Raw genomic sequence first — 22,472 nt, 5'->3', positions numbered from 1 at the left:
ACTTCGGACCAACCAGAGAAAGCCACTCATGGCTGACTATGGCAAGGATCACACAGGATGTCCCCCTTCTAATTAGTCTCCCTACAGCTTCCTCATGTCAATAGCCTTCAATGAGGGTACGCCCGAAGCATTGCCTTTTTTCCTCTATCAGCTGTTCCCACTCCTGTCTGCCTTTGATTTTCTGCCAAAACTCAAAGGATGGTGGCTCCCCTGCACAGCAAGTTTTGAATAAATTGCCTTTGCATTTTTCATGTGCTTGGTCTTCACTTGTTTCCACATACTGGAAGAACAACAAGGGAATCAAGAATCAAAACAGGAGTCTTCCACTGCAGACAGGCTGGGGAGCATCCTCCCAGGCTCCAAGGTCTCCAGCAGGCGGGGATCTTGCGGCCCTGGAGAAGACAGCATCCCAAACACTAGCCGCCAGGGCAGAGGGGATAAGGTGGTCGCGAGATTCTCCGGACCAGGTGTGGGCCGGAGGAGCTAGAGGACGGAAGCCAGAGGCTGGCGCCGCGATAAGACAACCTTGAACCTCGCACCGGAGAGGCTTTCTGCTCTTTCAAGCGTCCGGGTCTCCGAGCGAGAGTGGAGCTTTTGCGCATGCTCAGTACGCACGCGCAGTCTCGACACCGCCCCTCGGGCGGGTACTGACGTCACGTCCGGCGACGACGGCGGCACCGGCGGCTTCCTCCGGTCGCTGCCCTCCCGGGCGCGGGTGTCCGGCCACCTCTCACCACAGCGGGGGCCACCGTGGGGCGCTTTCGTGTCCTCGGCGGCCCTTGCGTCGCCCGTCTGCCCGCCGGCCGGTCAGCGCGCTGGGCCTGGTTTCCGCTGCCTCCCCCGGACCACTTAGTCTCAACCCGGGTGTGGTTTCCACTTCTAGAGGTGAAGCATAATAGGGAGAAGGGGACCTGGGGTCTCAAACCAGGGTATGTTTGCATTTCCTGAAGTGGACGCTCGGGCCGAAGTGTCAACAGTATTTTCTCCAGGACCTGTATGCCGCTGTAGTGCAATCCGAGAATGGCGTTTTTAGGCAACGGGCACCGCATCACCCTGCAGCTGTTCGGATGCTGTTTTTAAATGAATCCCGAGCTCATTTAGTGTTTTAGTCCTTTGTAATTTTGTTTTTTAAAAAAGCATTTGGTCCCCAAAGCTCAGAACCCTTTAGAATTTGTCATTTGAAACGATTCCTCTTCTTTCCTGTGACTGAAGGGGCTCAGAGCCTATCTTTTCAATAAGAACGTGGCTGTCTGGAACTTCTCAGGATTTCTAAACCTGAGGATTATATCTATACATATATATTAATATAATACATATGTGTATATATGTGTACATATATATATATATATATATATGTATATATATATATATATATATATATGTTTTTTTTGCGTCGACGTTTTAAGCATTTGAGTCAGGCAGTGCAGTACTTCCTGAAAAATGTGTTACATTCATTTTATTCTTAAAAATGCCAACCCAGTTTGACCTTTTCCTGATGACCTGCTGTCAGTCTTATGAACGTTTATTGTGAAAGAACCTGAGAAGCTGAACTTTTTGAATTCTGATGCCAGATTTTAAGTCGTTATTCTGTCTCCAGCTGTGGCATCACTTGTCAATAGGCTACACTCCTGGGCCTCTTCTGGTTTACAGTTTAGTGCTGTTAATCTGTGGTGAGTTCTGAATTTTGGTAATTGCATTTGATAGTATTGTCTTTAAAAGAAAACTAAGTGAGAAACGTGTTGCTTTTTACTTTATAGCTTAGTTTTTCGTTTTACAAAGTGCCCATTCAAAAAATATGGCTAGGCAAAAGAAAGATTTAAATCACTGAGAATCCTACTACCTAAAGATAACTCATTGCCAACATTTTAGAATATAGTCTAATTTTTTAATGCATAATATCTGTAAAACAAAAAGAATCCTAGTGGATACTGTTTGGTAACCCCTTTTACATGACATCTTCTCCATCTTCATATTTCACTAATTTTTTTCTTTGAACATGTGTAATGGCTAGGAACTCCCATAAGTAGGAACCCTAGTGCCTGCACCTTGTGAAATCGATTTTAACGGCTCAGAGGACTTTAGTTTTATGTCTTGGTTTTTGGCCAAGGAACATAGGTGAGGTGGTGTTAGTTGTTTAAAAGGAGATATTTAATATTGAGTCCTATGCAAGGGCAGCCAGTTTATTTCAGTATATCGAATTCATGGGGGAAGTTGCAGAAAATCATTGGAAAAGTTCCCAATTCTTCATTCTTTGTTTTTAAGCTCACTCTTTCTCCTTCCGTGCTCTTTCTCCTCCAAGAATGAAACATGACTGAGGACTCTCAGAGAAACTTCCGTTCAGTATATTATGAGAAAGTGGGGTTTCGTGGAGTTGAAGAAAAGAAATCATTGGAAATTCTCCTAAAAGATGACCGGCTGGGTGAGTTTTACAAGCTAAAGTTATCGGGTTTTAGTCATCCCAGCTGTCCTGAAAGAAAGGCTCTTAAAAGACATTCAGAAGTATTTGTTACCTGCTGTATTATTTAGTGATAGGATAACAGGTGAATAGTGTGTTTCAGGAGAAGTTACGGATTTTTCAAGCTTATATTTTGCCGAGGCCAAGTCAGATGCCTTTGAAAGGTCTCAAGAAATCAATGATGTTTTTTTCTCATATTTTCCATATGTTTCCTTTCCTCGGTTTTCAGAGGTGTTACTAGCTTCTGGGTAAATTCACAACTCTTGGCCATGATTTTTCTTCTATGGAAATACCGAGCCTACATTATGTATTGACATTTTAGTTTCTTTGTAGTAATAATAAGGTCTGTTCTGTTGACTAGAGTAAAATAAACTGAACCATAGGTAAAAATGGTACTCTGTAGAATGCTTTTAAAATTTCAAAACCATATCCCACCTGATCTTTGATCCTCACTAGACAGTCTGTGTTTTAAGTATGTCTGGAATTATTCTCATTTGACAAGTAGGGGGATCTGAGGTCCAGGACAGTTGATTGTGGATTATTGAAAAATGGAGAGATTTGAGGGCTGACTGTGACACTCACTAGCTATACTAACTTAAGTCACTTAACTGCTTCGAGCTTCAGTTTCTGCATTTTAAAAAATATTTTATTTTTATTTTTTATTTTTTTTAAAGATTTTATTTTTTTGTCAGAGACAGAGGGAGCACAAGCAGGGGGAGGGGCAGAGGGAGAGGCAGAAGCAGGCTCTCCATGGAGCAGGGAGCCCGACTCTAGTTTCGATCCCAGGACCTGGAGATCATGACCTGAGCCGAAGGCAGATGCTTAACCACCTGAGCCACCCAGGCACCCCATCTGCATTTTTTTTTTTTAAAAAGAGAAATCTATTTATTTGAGAGAGAGAGAGAGAGAGAGGAGGAGGAGGAGGGGGAGGGGGAGAGGGAGAGGGAGAGGGAGAAGCAGACTCCCGGCTGAGCAGGGAGCCCAACACGGTCTTGATCCCACAACCTGAGTTCACACCCTACGCTGAAATCAAGAATTGGATGCTTAACCGACTGAGCCACCCAGGCGCCCCAATTTCTGCGCCCAACAAACTTGCAGTATGGATTAAGTGAAATAAATTCTATAAACAGTAACTACCGCTGATGTTGTAGGGAATGTAGTAACATATGCAAAATGCTTCACCTACGCCGTGAAGCACTGATTGTTTTTATTTTTTTTTATTTTTTATTTTTTTAAAGATTTTATTTATTTATTTGACAGAGAGAGAGACAGCCAGCGAGAGAGGGAACACAAGCAGGGGGAGTGGGAGAGGAAGAAGCAGGCTCATAGCGGAGGAGCCTGATGTGGGGCTCGATCCCAGAACGCCGGGATCACGCCCTGAGCCGAAGGCAGACGCTTAACCGCTGTGCCACCCAGGTGCCCCAGCACTGATTGTTTTTAAATAGCTAGTTGGTGGAACACCTGGGCTAGAAATCAGACCAGCATTGCCTTTCCTAGATCTACTGATGAGAGTAGAATTCTTCTGAGGAAATGTTACTCTAATTTTTGAAAAAAATGAAATGCACTTTCATGTGATCAGCATAAAAAGCTTCTAACTGTTTTTTTTTTTTTTTTTCCTTCCTCTAGATATCGAGAAACTTTGTACTTTTAGTCAGAGGTTCCCTCTCCCATCCATGTACCGTGCGCTGGTATGGAAGGTGCTTCTAGGTATGAGACCCAACAGTTGGAAAGTTTATCTTTAAAAGTGTTGAGTGAGGGGATATGCATCATCTTATCGGTCAGAAACAAGAGGATTTTGTAAGGCTCTTTACTGCACGATGGATCTGCTCTCAGGAGACTGATTTACCGCTCACTGTGAAAGCAGTTTGTTTAAGTAGGTGACTTCAGCAGCGGTACATTAAATGTGACTCTAAGAGTGTCAATTTAGTCATGATAGAAGAGAAAGTAACATGTGTCCCGAAACTAGGTGTGGAAAGAGCATTGTATTGGGGAAGGAACTGGTCTAGGTTTTACCATCACCTGAGTAACCCTGAGGAAGACCCTGCTAGGCCTCCGTTTTTGCACCTGTAAAGTGAGGATACTGAGCTAAATTAACTCTGAGGTCATAGCTCTCAGTTTATGATCTCTGTGATTCCCAGCTGCAGAGGTCTGACTTCCTAATGAGTGCTCTCAGAGTCAGAAAGAAACGGAAGAGTTTTTACTTCTGAGAAGCACAAATGGATACATTTCAGTGATGAGTGGCTGAAGGAGAAGAAGAAATGAACCTGCTCAGTTTCTGTGGAAGAAAAAGTGTATTAGGTGCCACAGTGACTGGCAGCATCCCTTTTGAGTCAAGGATTTTTTTTTCTGTGCTGTGCCTGCTGATGCATATAACATCCATCCATCACCATTCTCCTTTCTTTAAAAAAAAAAAAATGAGAGTAATCTAGAATTCTCCTGTGAGGTAGGTATGAATATCCCAGTTTTACAGACGGGGACAAAGACTGCAGGCTCTGTAAGTGGCAGAGCTAGGATTTGAGCTTAGGTTGGTAAGAGCCCATTTGAAGTAGGATAGACAGACCTCATTTTCTTTCCAAAATGTATTTCCAGGACTTGAGAAATCTGCAGTCCTCAGTCTGATTAATGTGGAGGCAGTGAGGGAATACCGCCCATATTAGAAAGCACTGTATGATGCCTTTTTCTGTTGTGGGTCCCAGCAGTCTTTGTGCACTTGTGTTTCTGGTGGGCCACCATCCAGGTAATGTCTAGAGAACAGTATCAACTATTTTAGTTTTTCCCTGAGCATTTTTTCCTTAAATCCAGGTGTTTCTGGCGGCTGTCAAAATAAATGCCATCCAGGGATGCCTTTTAGGTGATATTGTCGGTACTGTCTATTTTTACTGGGAAATGCTATGTGTCTTATGAGTTAATAATACCAGTGGATTCTTGGGAGATGTACAGTTGTAATTTGTGACACTTTGTGAGTGCCAGGAGTCGTTCATCACCTCTGTTTTTCCCACTTGTCCTTATCAGGTAAGTCTTTGTTGTTATTTTGTGGTAAAGCCACTGGAGATTTGGAGCTGCCATGCTGTGTAGGAGACAAGCTAACTCTTCCCAGCACAGGTGTTGATTACTCAGGGACCTTGTCAGGCCCGCTTCCTGATACATTTTAGGTAAATATCGGAAAGAAGCTTTTTAGAACTAGCTCTTTCTTTGAGGCTCAATGTGGGAAGCACTGTGCTACCTCTAATAGTATGAGGAGGGTTGAAGTACAGCTGTTTAATCTTTATTAGCCCAGATTTGGAGGACATTTTAGTGTAGTCCACTAGGCTTTTTCCATGCCATTTGCTTGTAAAAAACATAGGTTTTTGCCCCAAAGCCTCATGGGTAGACATGTTTAAATGGGTTAATGAGCATAGAACGGCATCAAAATGTAATGTAAGGTGGCTTCATCAGTGAAAATTAGAGATTTCTGTGGTCCTGAAGCTAGGCTACTTTGTGAGCAAGTTTGCTTGTTGGGGAGGGGAAGGATTTGTTGAGTTGTTGGTGGCTCTGAGATGAGAGGCCTGTATTGTTAACTCGGGCAGCCATCACTGAATACCACGGACCGGGCAGCTTAAATAACAGTTTATATCTGCACGGTTCTGGAGGCTGAGAAATCCAGGATCAGGGTGCTGGCTGGTTTGGTTGTTGGTGCTGTAGGCCTCCCTTCTTAGCTTGTAGCTGGTCACCTTCCCACACTGTCCCCACACGGCAGAGCGCAAACTCTGGGATGTCTTCCTTTTCTTAGAAGGGCACCATCTCTGTTGGATTACCACCTCAGTTAGCCTTAATCACTCCTTATCGGCCCTATCTCCACTTATAGTTTCATTGGGGTTGGGGCTTTAGTATATGAATTTTGGGGGGAAACAATTTAGTCCGTAGCAGGGGCCAAGTGCAAAACCTGGAGATACGTCTGTAGGAGCTGAGGGAGGCCCCAGGCCGACAACCAGAATGAATGAAATCATTGTGATAATTGATGGTTACGGTCTTGTTTAGGGGCACACTTATTCAAGGGCTTTATGATGCCCTTTCATTTCTCCTACATGTCAGTGATGCAGTTGGCATTCAAATATTGATAGTACTTTAAATTTAAGATTGTTTTATAGACAGAATTTGTAGAACAGAATCTGTATGGTAACTAAATATCTGTGTGATTCCAGTCTAATCATGATGGGCAGCTTCTCACTTGGTTCTCTGTCATAGAGGGGTTTGGGTCTGTGTCTCAGTATTTTGCCCATTCTTTTTTCCCCTTGGTCTCTGTATAGGGATCCTGCCTCCGCACCACGAATCCCACGCCCAGGTGATGATGTATCGCAAGGAGCAGTACTGTGATGTCCTTCATGCCCTGAAAGTTGTTCGCTTTGTCAGCGATGCCACACCTCAGGTTGAAGTCTATCTCCACATGTATCAGCTGGAGTCTGGGAAGTTGCCTCGAAGTCCCTCCTTCCCACTGGTTAGTGGTACTTTAGTTTGACACTTAGTTCAACTCTAGACTGTCCCATCCTACTGGCCTTTGACTGCCTTAGAAACTTTCTTTTTTTCTTTTTTCTTTTTTTTAAAGACTTTACTGATTTATTTGAGAGAGAGCACAGCAGGGGGAGCAGCAAGCGGAGGGAGAAGCAGACTCCCCTGCTGAGCAGGGAGCCCAATGCAGGACACAGTCCCAGGACCCTGGGATCATGACCTGAGCCGAAGCCAGATGCTTAACCAACTGAGCCACCCAAGCGCCCCGCTTTAGAAACATTCAGTGGCTCTCCTCTGTCTGTATCTTTATTTTTTTATTTTTTTTTATTTTTTTAAATTTAAGATTATTTATTTATTTATTTGACAGAGATAGAGACAGCCAGCGAGAGAGGGAACACAAGCAGGGGGAGTGGGAGAGGAAGAAGCAGGCTCATAGTGGAGGAGCCTGATGTGGGGCTCGATCCCATAACGCCGGGATCACGCCCTGAGCCGAAGGCAGACGCTTAACCGTTGTGCTACCCAGGCGCCCCTCTCCTCTGTCTGTGTCTTTATAACAAGTTCCCATCAATGAACATTTCCTTATTTTCTGGCACAAAAAATACTCCAAGCCCATCTTGTACTTTTTCTACCCCAGTCCTAAAATCAGCCGTTTCTGTTTTGAAGAAAACATGGTATCTAGAAACCAAGAACAGGACACTAGATGTGCATGTTGTTTCCAGTGTGGTGTTGCTTCTAGGGCCTGTCAGTCGGCAGAGCTAGGAAATATACACACGTTCTATAACTACATAGAATCATGTACACACAGTCACACTCACCTATGTATGTTTATATGTCTGTCTCTGAATATGAAAAAGCCTCAGTTCACACTGATACCTCTGATCCCAGTCCAGCACCGCAAGTTCTTCTCACCTTTACCCTTCTGTGTTTGCATTTTCTTGTCTGACAAGGGCAAATATGAAAAGGCTCCCCTTAGTACAGTTACTTCTTTGCTCATTCCTCTGGTTGCAAGCAGTATTGCCAGCTACCTCTTGGCCCTTGCCTGCAGGCCCAATGGGCTGCCTCCTTCGTCTTGACCCTCCTCAGCCTCAGCCCAGCAGGCCCCCAACCTGTTTTTAAACTTCTGTCTTCGACAAACCCTTAACTCTAGTTACTTGGACTGCTTGTTGTTCATAAAGGGGAAAGAGGGAAAGTTCAGGCAAAGGAATGATTATAGCTCTTGGGCTTTGGCTATTTTAATGTAATTGGAAGTTCGTTTTAGGCATTTTAACTTTTTGTGCATTTGGCTAAAACAGCGATTGCTCAAAATTAGTATTTGCCTGCAAGCTGTGCTATTTCTATAAAACTTTTTTTTCTTTTAAAGACTTTATCTGAGAGAGAGAGCATAAGACTTGGGGAGGGACAGAGGGAGAGGGAGAGGCAGCCTTCCTATTGAGCAGGGAGCCCGGCATGGGGCTCCATCCCAGGACCCTGAGACCATGACCTGAGCCACCCAGGCACCCTGAAACTTATTTTTTAATTGCAATTTGCAACCTATCCCTGTAGCACTTTGAGTTTTGGCTTGTTCTTTCTTTTGAAGTGAATGATCTGGCTCCCATGGACAGACCTGAGGTTGTCCTCTCGTATTAAGTTTATCAAGAGAGAATGGCCCTGAAAATAATTGGAAGTCTTAACAAACTTCTGTAAGTTTTGCTTTTCTCTGGCAGAGCGAACTTGGTAGACTCTGCAAGTTCTTAAATTATGTATTAGGTTAGATTATCTATTAGTTCAAGATACCTAAATGAAGGTTATGGTTTTACCTCATCCCTACTTAGCTTGCCTGTGCTCCAAGCCCAGACACCTTCACTGTGGCCTTGGGCAAACGTGCCATCAAAGTGTTGGTTTTGACTCTGCCACCCCACATCTCCCCAGTCATCAAGCCCCACTCAGCTTCATTAGTATTACTATCTAGTAGAGTGTGTGACAGCCCTCGACACAGGGCTGGGAACATAGTCAAGGACGTTGGTTCTCTTTCGTGCCTCTCACACTGTCCTGGAGCCTGTGAGATGGCACGTTCAGGAGCGCCCTGCACGGTGCCCAGCATGGGGTGGGAGTCCAAGAAAGGAGACTGTCTTTCCCTTTTCTTCCTTCTCTCTCTTCCTCTGATACATTAATTCATGTTTAGAAAAATATATTTTCTGTGATTCTGTTACTCTGTTTTTTTTAATTTTTATTTGAATTTAATTAACATATGGTGTATTATTGGTTTCAGGGATAGAATTCAGTGATTCATCAGTTGCATATAACCCCCAGTGCTCATCACATGAAGTGCCCTCCTTAATGCCCATCACCCAGTTACTCCATCCCCCCGCCCCCTCCCCTCCAGCAACCCTCAGTTTGTTTGCTATTGTGATTCCGTTACTCTTGGACATTTTATAGAATATTGAGGTTGAAAGGAGGCCTAAAATGAAATGCTTTTTTAAAATAGGAATTTTGATATAACTTGGGGCTTTTAAGGGGAATAGATACTTTTTGTTTCTTTTTTTACACTAAAGTCCTTCGGCTGTTAAATCCTAGATGAAAATGTAATTTTTTTAAAGAGAGAGAGCATGTGCATGTGCACACGTGCATGAGCTGGGGGAGGAGCAGAGGGAGAGGGAGAGAATCCCAAGCAGGCTCCACACCTGATGTGGGGCTCGATCCTGTGATCTTGAGATCATGTCCTGAGCGTATATCAAGAATTGGGCGCTTAACTGACTGAACCACCCAGGGCCCATGAAAATGTAATTTTGTGTGGGATACAGTGTGTGAAAACAGAATAGATTTTCAGGTAGATTCTAGTTTTTATAAGATTACTTTGTTAACATTTACTTGAGGGTTTATGTTCATATTCTCAGTGTTGACATAAGGTTTGAGAAATGCCATTCTTCTGATTCCTAAAATTCTGATTCTAGGGACATTTTAACTTACTAGGTGCTTAAAGGTGCTTAAAATTCTAAAGGTATGTATGAATGTTTTGAAATAAAGAAAATGCTTTATTTAATTTATTTTTTTTTAAGATGCTTTGTTAGTCCCTTTGGAGTCATTGAACTTTTGTAAATTACTGTATTAACAAATGTCTCCAAGTATTTGTGATGTTTATCACATCCTTTTGAAAGAAATTCTCTTCTAGCCCTGGGAATACTTTCGGTTGGAGAGAGTCAGCACCTTGCTTATGATTTATGTTTTCTTTGATTACCTTTAATGTTAAAAGGTGGAAAAATCTCTGAGTGCTCAGTCTGAAACCTGGACAGTCGTAAGCACCACTGATCCACATAGATTTCTTTGGTTACCCATCCTTATCTCCACCTGGTCTTCTGTTTAGTGGTGGACTGTGTGCTTTTTGGTTCCACTTTGATTTATTAATGCAGCCTCTTCAAAAGTTAGGGGGTAAGGTTTCATTTCTATGAGAGAAATATGCATTCCTCTCTTCTGCTGGCTCCCTCCCTTTACCAGAGATTTATTATTAATCTTTCAGGAGCCGGAAGATGAAGTATTTCTTGCCATTGCCAAAGCCGTGGAAGAGATGGTAGAGGATAGTGTCGACTGTTACTGGATCATCCGATGCTTCGTGAACCAATTAAATAACAAATACCGGGAGTCTTTACCCCAGCTGGTAAGGGATGGTTTTCTGGCTCTTGTGGGGTAGGGGTGAGTAGTGGTACTGGGGAAATATCTTTACTTCCTGGTGCTGCTACAATTATGAGTGGACCCTCTGTAGTAGGAGCCAACAAATGTTTTCCATAAAAGATCGAGTAGTAAATATTTCCAGGTTGATGGGCCGGATGGTCTGTGTCTCTCTTGCAAACACTCAGCTCTGCTGTTGTTGCATGGGAGCGGCCATTGACAACGCATGCAGGCATGGTCGTGGCTGGGTTTGGCCTGCTGCACGCCGTAGTTGGCAGCCCCTGCTCTTTTCTGTTCCTTATCCTGGTCTAGAATCTACTGGCTTTATCGAGAATTGCCTCTCTGAATTCATTAAGGTTTGAATTTGGCGGCATATAACGGAAAGCCCAACTACCTGAAGCTTTATATTTTTCTCTCACGTAACCAGAAGTCTAGAGGTAAGGCAGGCCAGAGCTAGTGCCACAGTGCCATATTGGCGGGGACCCAGGCTCCTGTCCCTTTGGTCCAGCATTGTTAGGTGTGCTCCTTCCTCTTTTGCTCACAGCTGGATGCTGGAGTGACAGCCATGACCTCTGTGTTCTAGGCGGGTAGGGAGGGAAGGGCGAAGACAAAAGCGAGGGAGTAGAAGGAGCAGCCAGTCAAGTCTGTCTCCCTTGGACAGACTTTGCTTCTGCGTATCTGTTAGTGGCAGGACCGTGGCACCTGACCACCTCTGACTACAGCAGAGGCTGGGAAATGTGGTGGTTTTTTGTTTGTTTGTTTGTTTTGTTTTGTTTCAGCCAGGCATATTGTGATCTGTTAAACTTGGGTTCTGTTAGTGAAGAAGGAGAGGTGAATGGCGATGAGGGAGGCAGCTGCTGGCCGGCTGCTGTGCTCGGACTCGGGAGTCCAGAGAGTGGCTCAGCACTTGCTTCCTCCACATAAGCCAGTGGTTCTTTGCCATTCTGTTTTTGCAGGTTTTTTCCTTTATTCCTCTCATTTAAAAATGAATGTCTTTTTTCTTAAATCATCAAGTTGTTTCATTTGGAAATCCTGTTGAAAGCAGTAACTGAGAGTGGTTTCAGGGCCAGCCGAGGGCTGCTGAGGAAGGTTGATGGGGCCCTGAGGATCACTGTGCTGACTGCAGTCATCAGGGCAGTTGGCAAGAAGACCCTTTAGCTTGGTAGAGCACTGTTACAAGAGTGTTTTATAGAGTTCAATTACATAAAATTTGATTTTCAGAATTTAAAATTTAATCCACTTAGTTAATTTCAATAAAAACAAGCATGGTGATGGAAGCATAATGTTACTCATTTAATTAAATCAAGAGGTCCAGATTATACCATGATGTAATTTGCTTTTCTTATTTAGTGTTGAAGTAAATTCCATAGCATTTTGCTAGTTTATGTTTAAAGAATTCTTTATTTTTGATAACACAAGTAATAAGTATGTTCTTGAAGTATTAATCTGGATGAATCCAGTGTTCCCATAGATCTGTACCTCATCATTCCCCACTTTCTGAGAAGTAAACATTGTCATTAGCTGGGTGTGTATCCTAGACTGTTTGTATACATTAGGTTGGATGGAATCCATCCACATGCACAGGTATAGACATATATACACACGTGCATCTATACACACACACACATATGCATATAATGATTTATATTTTTTTATATATATAACTTAAAAAAATCACATAAATATGATATCGTTCATATGGCTCTACAATTTTTTTTTAAACCTAATGTCTTGGAGTGCTCTTCAAGTCAGTGCAGATCAGTAGTGTTCAGCGCTGACTTCCTGTTAGAACCACTTGGGAGCTTTTTTTTTTTTTAGTCACCATACAGTACATCCCTAGTTTTCGATGTAAAGTTCCATGATTCATTACTTACGTATAACACCCAGTGCACCATGCAATACGTGCCCTCCTTAATACCCATCACCAGCCTATCCCATTCCCCCACTCCCTTCCCCTCTGAAGCCCTCAGTTTGTTACCTGGGAGCTTTTAAAAAATTATCAGTGCTTTTCCTCACCCAAACCCATTAAGTCAGAATCTCTGGGGTGGGGAGCGGGGTTGGGGGGGGGGCAGAATTCTATTTTTTTAAAAGCTGCAGGTGATTCTGAAGTGTTTCTAGGGTTGAGAGCCACTCATTTAGAACCACTTTTTTTTTCCTCTTAAAAATGTGTTCATATTATTTCATTTTAAGAATTTTGCCATGTTTTAATATAACAGATCCATGTTGACAGTCCGCATGCCCTTCTACATGAGTCTTTTATATATGTGAGTGTTTCTGTAGGGCAGGTGCCTGTAAGGGGACTGCTCAGTTGAAAGAGAGATGTATTTAAAGTTTTTAATTGCCAGGCTGCTCACCCGGAAGGCATACTGATTTTCCTTCCCCCAAGAGATAAGATTTTCTATTTTCCACTCCATTGCCAGTACTCGATAGTTTCAGTTTCTTAAATTTTTGTTAATCTGATAGTGAAAATGGTATCTCATTTTAATTTACATATCCTCATTTTCTAGGGAAGCTGAGCAGCTTTGCATATGCTTATTGGTCATTTGTATTTGTCCACCTCTCTATTTTGTTTGCCTCTTTTTTATTTGTGGGAGTTATTGATATACCCTGGATACTAATCCTGTGTTAATATGCTGACAATCTTTTCTCCCTGTTTATAGAGACTTTTAAAGTTTTGATATAATCAGATCTGTCAATAGTTTGCTTTTTGTATCTTATTTAGGAAACCCTTTCTAACTCTAAGATTAAAAAAAAGTTTTTTTAAAAGCTTTTCTCTAACTTGTAAAAATATTAAACATTTTATTTATTTTTTTAATATGTTTTTAAAACATTTTTTTAGAGGAAGAGAGAGTGCACTCAAGCAGGAGTGGGGGTGGGGTAAGGGGGGCAGAGGGAGAGAGAGAGAGAGCGTCTTAAGCGGACTCCACACCCAGCTTGGAGCCCGATGTGGAACTCCATCTCACGACCCCTGAGCTCATGACCTGAGCTGAAATCAAGAGTCAAAGGCTTAACTGACTGAGCCCCCAGGTGCCTCTATATTGAAACATTTTAAAATTGAGTCCTTTAATTTGTGAGGGATTTGTGTTTGTGATTGGTATTGACACAGGTTTGACCTTGTTTCTTTGCTGTTAACTGCAGTAAACCTTCAGTCAGCCTCCTCCTCTTCCCCTTTTATTAAGCTCGTGCTTCATGCCAGGCAGTTTACATTATTAGTGAAAACTTGACTTTAACACACCTCCCTGTTTTTATAGACGAGGAAACTGAAGCACAGAGCAGTTAAGTAACTTGCCCAAGGTCACACAGTTAGTAAGCAGTAGAACTACCTACCACTTAGCAATCTGTCGGTTCATTCTTTTTTTTTTTTTTTCACAGATTTGAAATGCCACCTTTATCATATGCTAGATTTCTGTATATATTTGTATCTCTTTCTGGACTTTTTACCCCATCAAGCTATTTGTCTATTCCTGGGCCAATACCATATGATTTATTTAATATAGCTTCCTCATATGTTTTGGTAGCTGGTAGGGAAAATTCCTTCATATTGTTGTTCTGTTTCAAAAGTGCGTTGGCTTTGCTTGAACTCCAGTTTCTTTTTAGAAATGAATTTTGAATCAGCAAGATATTAAATGCCCTCTAAACCTTAATTTCTTCATCTTCGAAAAAGAGGTTTATCTTAATATGTACGTTATAGTACTCAACACATAGTTTTAAATAGGAAGTTTTTTTTTTTAAGTTCTTCAGAATGTGTAAGAAAAGTTAAAATACCTTTGTGTTGCTATTTGACTTAGTGATTTACGTGGATTTTTCTCTTTTAAACTGTGCTGAGTTTCTCATAAAATTTTTATTACTGTGGTTAGTGGATCTTTTCTTCCTATCTTCCTGTTAAAGTAGAGTTTTTATAATCTTATCTATCATTTTCAAGTTTTTGTGGTTTTACCAACTAAATTGGTTATCACAAAGCATAGCTTGTTTTATCATCCTAGGGAAATGTACATGTAATGGGCAGTGATGGGTTTTTGGCATGACAAGAAGATGAGACTCTATCTGGTGATGACACATTTATTACGTCGTAATATTCTGATTGATAGGGTTACATCACAGCTTCTCTTCTCTTTACAAGCTTTAGGAAATGTTGCTCTTTGACGAGGCCTGTCTTTGGCAAGGAGAATAGACTCTAACTTCAGTGTGTGACCTGGACGGCCTCTCTGGTTAATCTCTTTCCAGAGCAGACCATACTTAAGCCATCTCAGGCTTAATTGTGTTTAATCATTAAAGTAAGTGAACTTTCTTTCATTGCCATCGCTCTGCTTTTTAAAAGCTATCCTAAAGAGACTTTTTTTGGTTTGTTTTGTTTTTTAAATAAACACTATTAACAGCCTCTTCCTAAGTTCAATATAAATTCCTCTCAGTGGTTAAGTCTCTTGTTTGTCAGGTTTTGCCTTCTGTTGATGAGGTATGTTTTCTTTTCTTCATAAACTAAGAATTCGAGGGTCATGGAAATATTAGAAATAGCCTAAAAGTTTAGCAGTTAAAATATAATTATAATCTCATCCATCATTTGCTGTATGCTAAAATTTTCAGGCAATGTAAATATTCTCTCCACTAAAAAAAAGTGTTTATACATATGTATTTATATGTACTATCTTTCTTAGATTTAGTAGTAGCATATGATACACATTTTTCTCTACCTTGCTGTTTTCACCTGATATATGCTAGAAATCATGGCATATGTACAGTTGACCCTTGAACAATGCTGAGGTTAGGGGCACTAAGCCTCCACACAGTTGAAAATCATGTATAACTTTTGACTCCCTAGAAACTTAACTACTGTAGCCTACTGTTGACTGGAAGCCTTACCAAGAACATAAACAGTCTATTAACACAACTATGTATTTTGTATGTTATATGTATTATATACTGTATTCTCACAATAAAGGAAACTAAAGAAAAAATGTTATCAAGAAAATCATAAGGAAAAAATATACATTTATAATACTGTACATGTATTTATTTAAAACACATTTATGTGTCAGTGGACCCACGTAGTTCAAACTTCATGTTGTTCAAGGGTCAACTGTATACAGAGACATTCCTTATTCCTTTTCACAGCTTCATATTATTCCACCGTGTATATATACTTTCGTTTATTTGACCTGTTCTCTATTGGCCACTTAGGATGTTTCCAGTCTTTTATTATTATACACGGTGTTACGGATAAATAGCTTTGTGGATATACCTTTTCACTTATTTACCAGTATATTTGGAGGATATGTTTCCTAGAAATAGGTTGACTGGATCAAAGGGTAGAGGCATATGTTATTTTGTTAGATATTTCCAAATTCCCCTTCATAGACCTCATTCTCATGACCAGTGAATGAGAATGCATTTCCCTGCAGTCCCCCTTGCCAACATGGTGTGTCATTTTCACCAGTCTGATAGCTGAGAGATAGATGATACTTCAGTATAGCTTTTTTTTTTAAGGGTGAAATTTTTTTCATTGATTTTAAAAAATTTTAATTCTAGAATAGTTCACATACAGTGTTCTGTTAGTTTCCGGTGTACAACATAGTGATTCAGCAGTTCTGTATGTTACTCAGGGCTCCTCATGGTACGTGTACTCTTAATCTCTACTGCCTATTTCACCCACCCACCGCCCCACCTCCCCTTTCGGAACCATCAGTTCTCTGGAGTTAAGATTCTGTTTCGTTATTTGCCTCCCTCTCTTTTTCCTTCCCCCTGTGTTCTCTGGTTTTTTGTTTTGTTTTTTAATATATTATTTGTTTGACAGAGCACAAGCAGGGGGAGCTGCAGAGGAAGAGGGAGAAGCAGGCTTCCCACTGAGCAGGGAGCCTGATGTGGGGCTCAATTCCAGGACCCTGGGATCATGACCTGAGCCAAAGGCAGACACTTAACTGACTGAGCCACCCAGGCGTCCCATATCTGTTTTGTTTCTTAAATTCCACATATGACTGGGATCATATGGTATTTGCCTTTCTCTGACTTATTTCACTTGCATCATACCCTCTAGCTCCATCCACGTCAATGCAAACGGCAAGATTTCATTCTTTTTTTATGTCTGAGTAATATTCCATTGGGTATATATGTCACATCTTCTTTATCCATTCATCAGTTGGCGAACACTTGGGCTGTTTCCATAGTTCGGTTATTGTAGATAATGCTGTAGTAAACATTGGGGTGTATGTATCTCTTTGAATTAGTGTTTTTATATTTTTTGGGTAAATACACAGTCATGTGATTACTAGAGATGATACCTCAGTGTAGTTTTGGGTTTTCTATTTATTTATTTATTTATTTATTTATTTATTTATTTATTTATTTATTTATTTTATATTTTATTTATTTATTTGACAGAGAGAGAGACAGCCAGCGAGAGAGGGAACACAAGCAGGGGGAGTGGGAGAGGAAGAAGCAGGCTCATAGCGGAGGAGCCTGATGTGGGGCTCGATCCCAGAACGCCGGGATCACGCCCTGAGCCGAATGCAGACGCTTAACCGCTGTGCCACCCAGGTGCCCCCCCCCTTTTTTTTTTAAATACCGAGGTTGAGCATCTTTCTTAAGAGTGAGAGTCATTTATATTTTTTTCTTTTGAGGTTTTGGCTTTTTCTTCTCTGGTTTTAGAAGTTCTCTTGATTTAGGGATAGTCACCCTTTAAGGTTGTTTAAGGTTGTTTATTGTGGGGAAAATGCCCCACAATATGTTGAGTGCAAAGAGCAAGATACTAAACTGTGTATGCAATATGAGGCCAGCTAATAAAAGTGTGTGCAATGTATACAGAAAAACAATTGGGTGCTATACAACTATATATTATCAGTAGTTATCTTTGGGTAGTGTGAGTTTAAGGGATCTTTATATCCTTCTTTATTCTTTACTATATTTTTGAGATTTTTTATAATGAACATATTATAAATCAGAAAAAAGATTTAGAAAAATTTAAGACTGGCAGGAAGATGTACATTGAATGATTATCAAGATGTTGATTAACATATTTCAACATTTCATTTAATTCATGATATTCATTTACTTAACGGTTATATGTTGGGTGCTTACTATGCCGAGTAATGTTCTAGGTACTGGAGAGCTAGTTTAAAATTTTCTCTCATCTATCTTGTTATTTGTACTGACTTTTAGGTGAGCTTTTCTTTGCTATGAGACATAATATATAAATGTGTGTATGTGTATGTTCACCCATGTCAGTTTGTGAAAAAACATTCCATTGGCAGAACCAACCAAAATTCTAGATGGGGTTTTAGAGGTGAAAGGTGAGAACGATAGCCTTTTGACAACTTGTACTTTGGAGAAAAGCTTCTGTTTTGGGGAGTTGTGTGTAGTGTTCTTGAGAAGCTCTAGGAATTATTAAGTAGTGTAGGAAAGTTGGTTAAGCAGAAAAAATTAGAGATCCCCTGAAAGAGGGAAAACTGGGCCCGATATTAATATGTGGGCCTCTGTTTGCCTGGCTAGCTCCTGTCATTCTTTGTAAGCCTGTTCAGATGTCACCTCTCTGGGAGTCGGTGGCTTCTAAGCCTGGGTTTGGATTCCCACCTCAGTGTGTCCAGCATGCTGTGCTTACCCCATGAGAGCTTTATTACATGCTTGTCTCAAGCAGATTATTTGCTCCCTGAAGGCAGGGACATTATGTCATTACATTATCATTTACTCTATTCCCTGTATGTTGCATAGGGTTTGGCTATAGTGAACTTTGTAAGGGTGATGAATTACCTCTTTGGGCGAGATGCAGATATTTAGTAAAATAAATGTTTGCATTTGCTTAGGTGATACGGGATGCCATTTTTTTCTGAATAGGGAATACACACTTCAGGGTTGGACCCCTAGGCGCTGTTCTTGGCCAGTGGACCCTAAATAGAGCAGCTTGTGTCCGGCGGATTGGCTGGTCTGGGAGCCAGCTTTGTTAGCTCTCCCAGGCTCCTAGAGTTGCCTGCTGCTTAACCTTTCATGGTGGCTACCAGGTGCTTTGTTCCCCCCACGTTATTTCTCTGCCTCCCGAGAATTCTTCTGCATGTGGGGTACAGAGTGCCTCCTCTGGATGTCTCTGTTGTCGGGGTCTCTTCGGCATGGTGCACTGTCGTGCTTGGCAGCAGTGTGCTCTAGGACTGGTGGGCCCTTTTCACGTCCAGCTCTTTTTGTCTCATTCTTCTGAACTCCCTCTCCCCACTTTGGTCCTACTCTGTTTCTTTCGTCTTACCCTTTCCCCTTCTCCCTTTTTCCTGAGTATATCATCTACTGCTCCAGAGCAGCCAGGAGTCTCGTGGGCCTTTCTTAGTTCCCCAGAACAGTTGAGTTTTGCTTTGGACGTCTGCCTTCAGCTGTGGAACCTTGTTACTGCTGTTAGGGGGAACATTAAGGGGAAGAACTGTTTGGTTTTGCCCAGTCCTGTCCTGGAAAACCCCTCAGTCCCACACTGCTGGTTGCTCTGGTTAGTGCTGACCTGGGAACTTTGCGTCACCCATGACTTGGGTGAGTCTGAAGTTTTGTTTTCTAGCACTTACTTGCATTCAGCATGTACGTTCGATTCATCTTATTCATCGCAGGCTGTAAGATCGGGTAATGTTACGTCACAGGAAACGAGTAATCTCCCTTCCTGTTTAATCATTAGCCAAAGGCTTTTGAACAATACTTGAATCTGGAAGATAGCCGTTTGCTGAGTCATCTGAAGACGTGTTCCGCGCTGTCCAGACTTCCTTACGATCTCTGGTTCAAGAGGTGCTTCGCGGGGTGCTTGCCTGAATCCAGTTTACAGAGGCAAGTATCGCTTTCAGAGGTGGCCGAATGCCTGGAGGCAGAGGAGGGTCCTGGTTTTTCATGTGATCGTCCCTGGAGTATGCATTTGCTTGAGGACAATACCATAATTTGAAACCAGCTTCTCTGGCAGGCAACAGAGCAACACTTGATTCTACTTACTATTTATACAGTTGGGAATGCTCGAATATTAGTCATGTTAACCTAACACGAATACAAATTAATGTTGATGCTAGAAAAATTAGCATATATAATTAGAAACCTTGAAGGCCCTCAGTATGTTGGATGCTGTACAATATTCACATCTGAAACCGTCTCCAGGAGCTTTTCTTTTACAGGTCTAGGCTTTTCTTTTCCAGAAATGTGGTAGGTCCTGATCTGGAGGAAATCTTCCTGTTCTTAGTTCCATCATGACATCTTTAAAGTAGCTGAAGGCAGGCAGAGATCAGAGACTCACTGTCAGCTTTCATTCATTCCAGACGTATGTTGCTGGCATTTAAGAGTCCTTCCCCTGCCCCAAGACTGTATGAGGTGGTTGGGAAGAAAGGTGGCATGCAGAGAACATCACAAGACACTACATGGCTAAGCACGTAGAGTGTAACGCCAACTTTAAGAGGTATAGGAATTACCAGAATAGTTATTCTAGAGTGGTTACAGAGCAATAACTAGCCCCTTAAGCTCTTTAATTTTATTTATTTATTTGAGAGAGAGAGAGAGAGAGATGGTGAGAGAGAGCATGAGCAGGGGGCAGAGGGAGAAGCAGACTCCCCTACTGAGCAGGGAGCCCTGATGCGGGGCTTGATCCCAGGACCCTGAGATCATGACCTGAGCCGAAGGCAGACGCCTGACCCACTGAGCCACTCAGGCGCCCCCTAGCTCCTTAAGCTCTTGGAGAAGTTTTAGGAATTTGAACCACTGGAAAATGAAATTGCATTGATCTCGTTTCATATGCTGTGTTGTTATTCCTTAGCATTTAATGATTAGATTAGCATTACACAATATTAATAAAATCCAAACTTTGGTTTACGACTTTTCCTTCCCTTAAATGTCAGGTTCGAAACGTTAGGGAGTGGGTGTCTGGTAGATTTCTTGCAGAGCAAGTACTTTTTAGTGATCATTCCTTTTTCCCTTCCAGTGCTGATTGTGTGTGAAATATGTTTCAAATGGCTCATTTGTTGTGTTTTGCTTTTCTGATGATTATTTCATTATAGCTTTTCTCTGAAGTTTATACTTAAAGGGAGTAATTTGAATTAATTTTATAATGTGAGATGTTTAGCTAAACATAAATTTCAAACTCAAATAATTTTATTATATCTCTTGATTTTTTTATAGGGTTTGGGATAAAGTTGTAAGTGGATCCTGTAAGATCCTAGTTTTTGTAGCTGTGGAAATTTTATTAACCTTTAAAATAAAAGTAATGGCTCTGAACAGTGCAGAGAAGATAACAAAGTTTCTGGAAAATGTAAGTGTGCTTTTTTTAAAATTTGATTTTGAATCTAGAAAGGAAGTCAGGTTAGCAAGCCAGATTTTCCTACTGCATTACATTCTTTCTCTGATACTTTTTACCTTATAAGAAACACTTTTTTCCCCCTTGGAAAAATTTAGCTTAAAGTTGGTCTGTGGGTTATAGTTTGCAACCTCACTTTGGGGGATGACAGTCTGAGCAGTGAGACTGTTACCATGGTGTGCATGAAGACCAGAGTCTTATCGCCTGATGTGACCACCAACAGGCTTGTTGAGAAAAGGAAGAGGTGACAGCTGTCATGCGAGGTCGAGTAATCCTTTTTAGTGGGAAAGGAAGCCTGATGTTGTGGGGGATTTTGTAAGCCCTTTCTGCTGTTACTGTCTCTGGCAGAATCCCAGTTGGGTTTATTCATGTGCTTAAGTATATACTTAGTGCGTGTAGGGAAAGGTCTAAATCTCTGTGTATCTTAGAATACCCTTAACCAGGAGAGAGGTGGAGATTTATGCCGGGATGAATTTCACTGGACCCAGAATCTATTTTTCTTTTTTTTTAATTGGCCACTATTAACATTTGAATAGTGGCTCAGTAAATAGTAAGTACCACGTGAACGTGTGGTGAATAAATGAGTCCTCAGCATTCTGTTAGTGGCTGTAAGTATTTTTCACGGAGTCTCCCCCGTAATCCTAAACGGCCCTGGGAAGAGAGGCTGTCATTTGCCCCATTTTAGAGATGGGATCTGAACTCAGGTAGCCTAGGTAACCTGCCGAGGGGCACACAGTGGGCAAGTGCTGGCTTGAAACCCAAGCAGTCTGACCAGAGCTCCTCAACGTGGTCTGTGAAACAAAGATCCTGGCCGTAGCCTTTCGTTTGATCGCTTTCGGAAAAGTCATGAGAACTCTGTGGGGTTGGGGGCAGTAAGTGCTATGTTGCAGCTAATGAGGGAGACAAGGAAGTTATACACACCGAAATTTCACGGTGACTGGTTTGCTTGTCCACAGATTCCCCAGGACAGCTCGGACGCGATTGTGAGCAAGGCCATCGACTTGTGGCACAAACACTGTGGGACCCCAGTGCACTCAGCCTGACGGCTCCCGCGTGCGCATGGTGTCCCAACCCGCCCTGAGCAGTGTGTTCTCAGGACACCGCCTGCTACACTCACTGAAAATAGGGCTCTTGCTTTGGTGCTCAGAGCATCATTTTTTCCCCAGTAAAATTATTTAAGATACCTGGTGACGTTGTGTTGTGGAGCCCAACTTGTGGTTACACAGAAGTACAAAGTTCAACTCTGAATAGCATGTGAAAGAGTTATTCGAAAATACCTCCCTGTTTTCAGAGCAGTTCAGCCACGGAGGGCAGGTGCTTTGATAGGCAAGCCTGCCCTTCCCCTCTCTAATTAGCACCATGCTCGTTACTTTCTAAGGCTATTTCTGGAATAAAGAACAACTTCCTTTTGTTGACAACTCAGATTCGGCTCCGTTGACGCAGTACATGTTTAAATCTAAGCTGTCTACTTTCTGAGGCTTCGTCTTGCCAAATAGGTTTCAATAAAAGCCTTACTTTCTTTTCTCTGTGTCAGTTGGAATGAAAGTTATTGAACAAAATAAGTCTAAATTTACCTACCAGGAGAGAGAGTACTTGCAGATGTCTTGC

General features: G+C 41.8%; 1 protein-coding gene across 3 annotated transcripts; it reads left to right on the top strand.

The window, feature by feature from the left end:
* The first annotated feature begins 652 nt into the window (after positions 1 to 652).
* On the top strand, positions 653 to 22,386 carry TBC1D7 (TBC1 domain family member 7). Of its 3 annotated transcripts, XM_045811651.2 has the most exons (9): positions 653 to 885; positions 1,598 to 1,670; positions 2,300 to 2,419; positions 4,082 to 4,162; positions 6,742 to 6,929; positions 10,434 to 10,571; positions 19,215 to 19,360; positions 20,690 to 20,819; positions 21,821 to 22,386. In XM_045811651.2, exons 3-9 carry the CDS (start codon positions 2,308 to 2,310, stop codon positions 21,905 to 21,907), a joined length of 882 nt encoding a protein of 293 aa, XP_045667607.1. In that variant the 5' UTR covers positions 653 to 885; positions 1,598 to 1,670; positions 2,300 to 2,307; the 3' UTR covers positions 21,908 to 22,386. The 3 variants fall into 3 exon arrangements, with proteins under 3 accessions (XP_045667607.1, XP_045667606.1, XP_045667608.1); XM_045811650.2 differs by lacking the exon at positions 1,598 to 1,670; XM_045811652.2 differs by lacking the exon at positions 1,598 to 1,670 and having other exon boundaries at positions 2,263 to 2,419.
* Positions 22,387 to 22,472: the final 86 nt, after the last annotated feature.

This window comes from Ursus americanus, chromosome 32 (assembly GCF_024610735.1).
Source record: "Ursus americanus isolate L20-20 chromosome 32, mUrsAme1.1.p, whole genome shotgun sequence".
NCBI lineage: Eukaryota > Metazoa > Chordata > Mammalia > Carnivora > Ursidae > Ursus > Ursus americanus.
This window is presented reverse-complemented; position numbering and strand designations above follow the sequence as displayed.

Bases quoted from the DNA above. Each gene is read 5' to 3' on its own strand.
- TBC1D7 (XM_045811650.2), top strand. From the start codon at position 2,308: ATGACTGAGGACTCTCAGAGAAACTTCCGTTCAGTATATTATGAGAAA. The intron at 19,361-20,689 runs GCAAGTATCGCT...ATTTTTTTATAG, and splicing joins CCTGAATCCAGTTTACAGAG to GGTTTGGGATAAAGTTGTAA. The intron at 20,820-21,820 runs GTAAGTGTGCTT...GCTTGTCCACAG, and splicing joins TAACAAAGTTTCTGGAAAAT to ATTCCCCAGGACAGCTCGGA.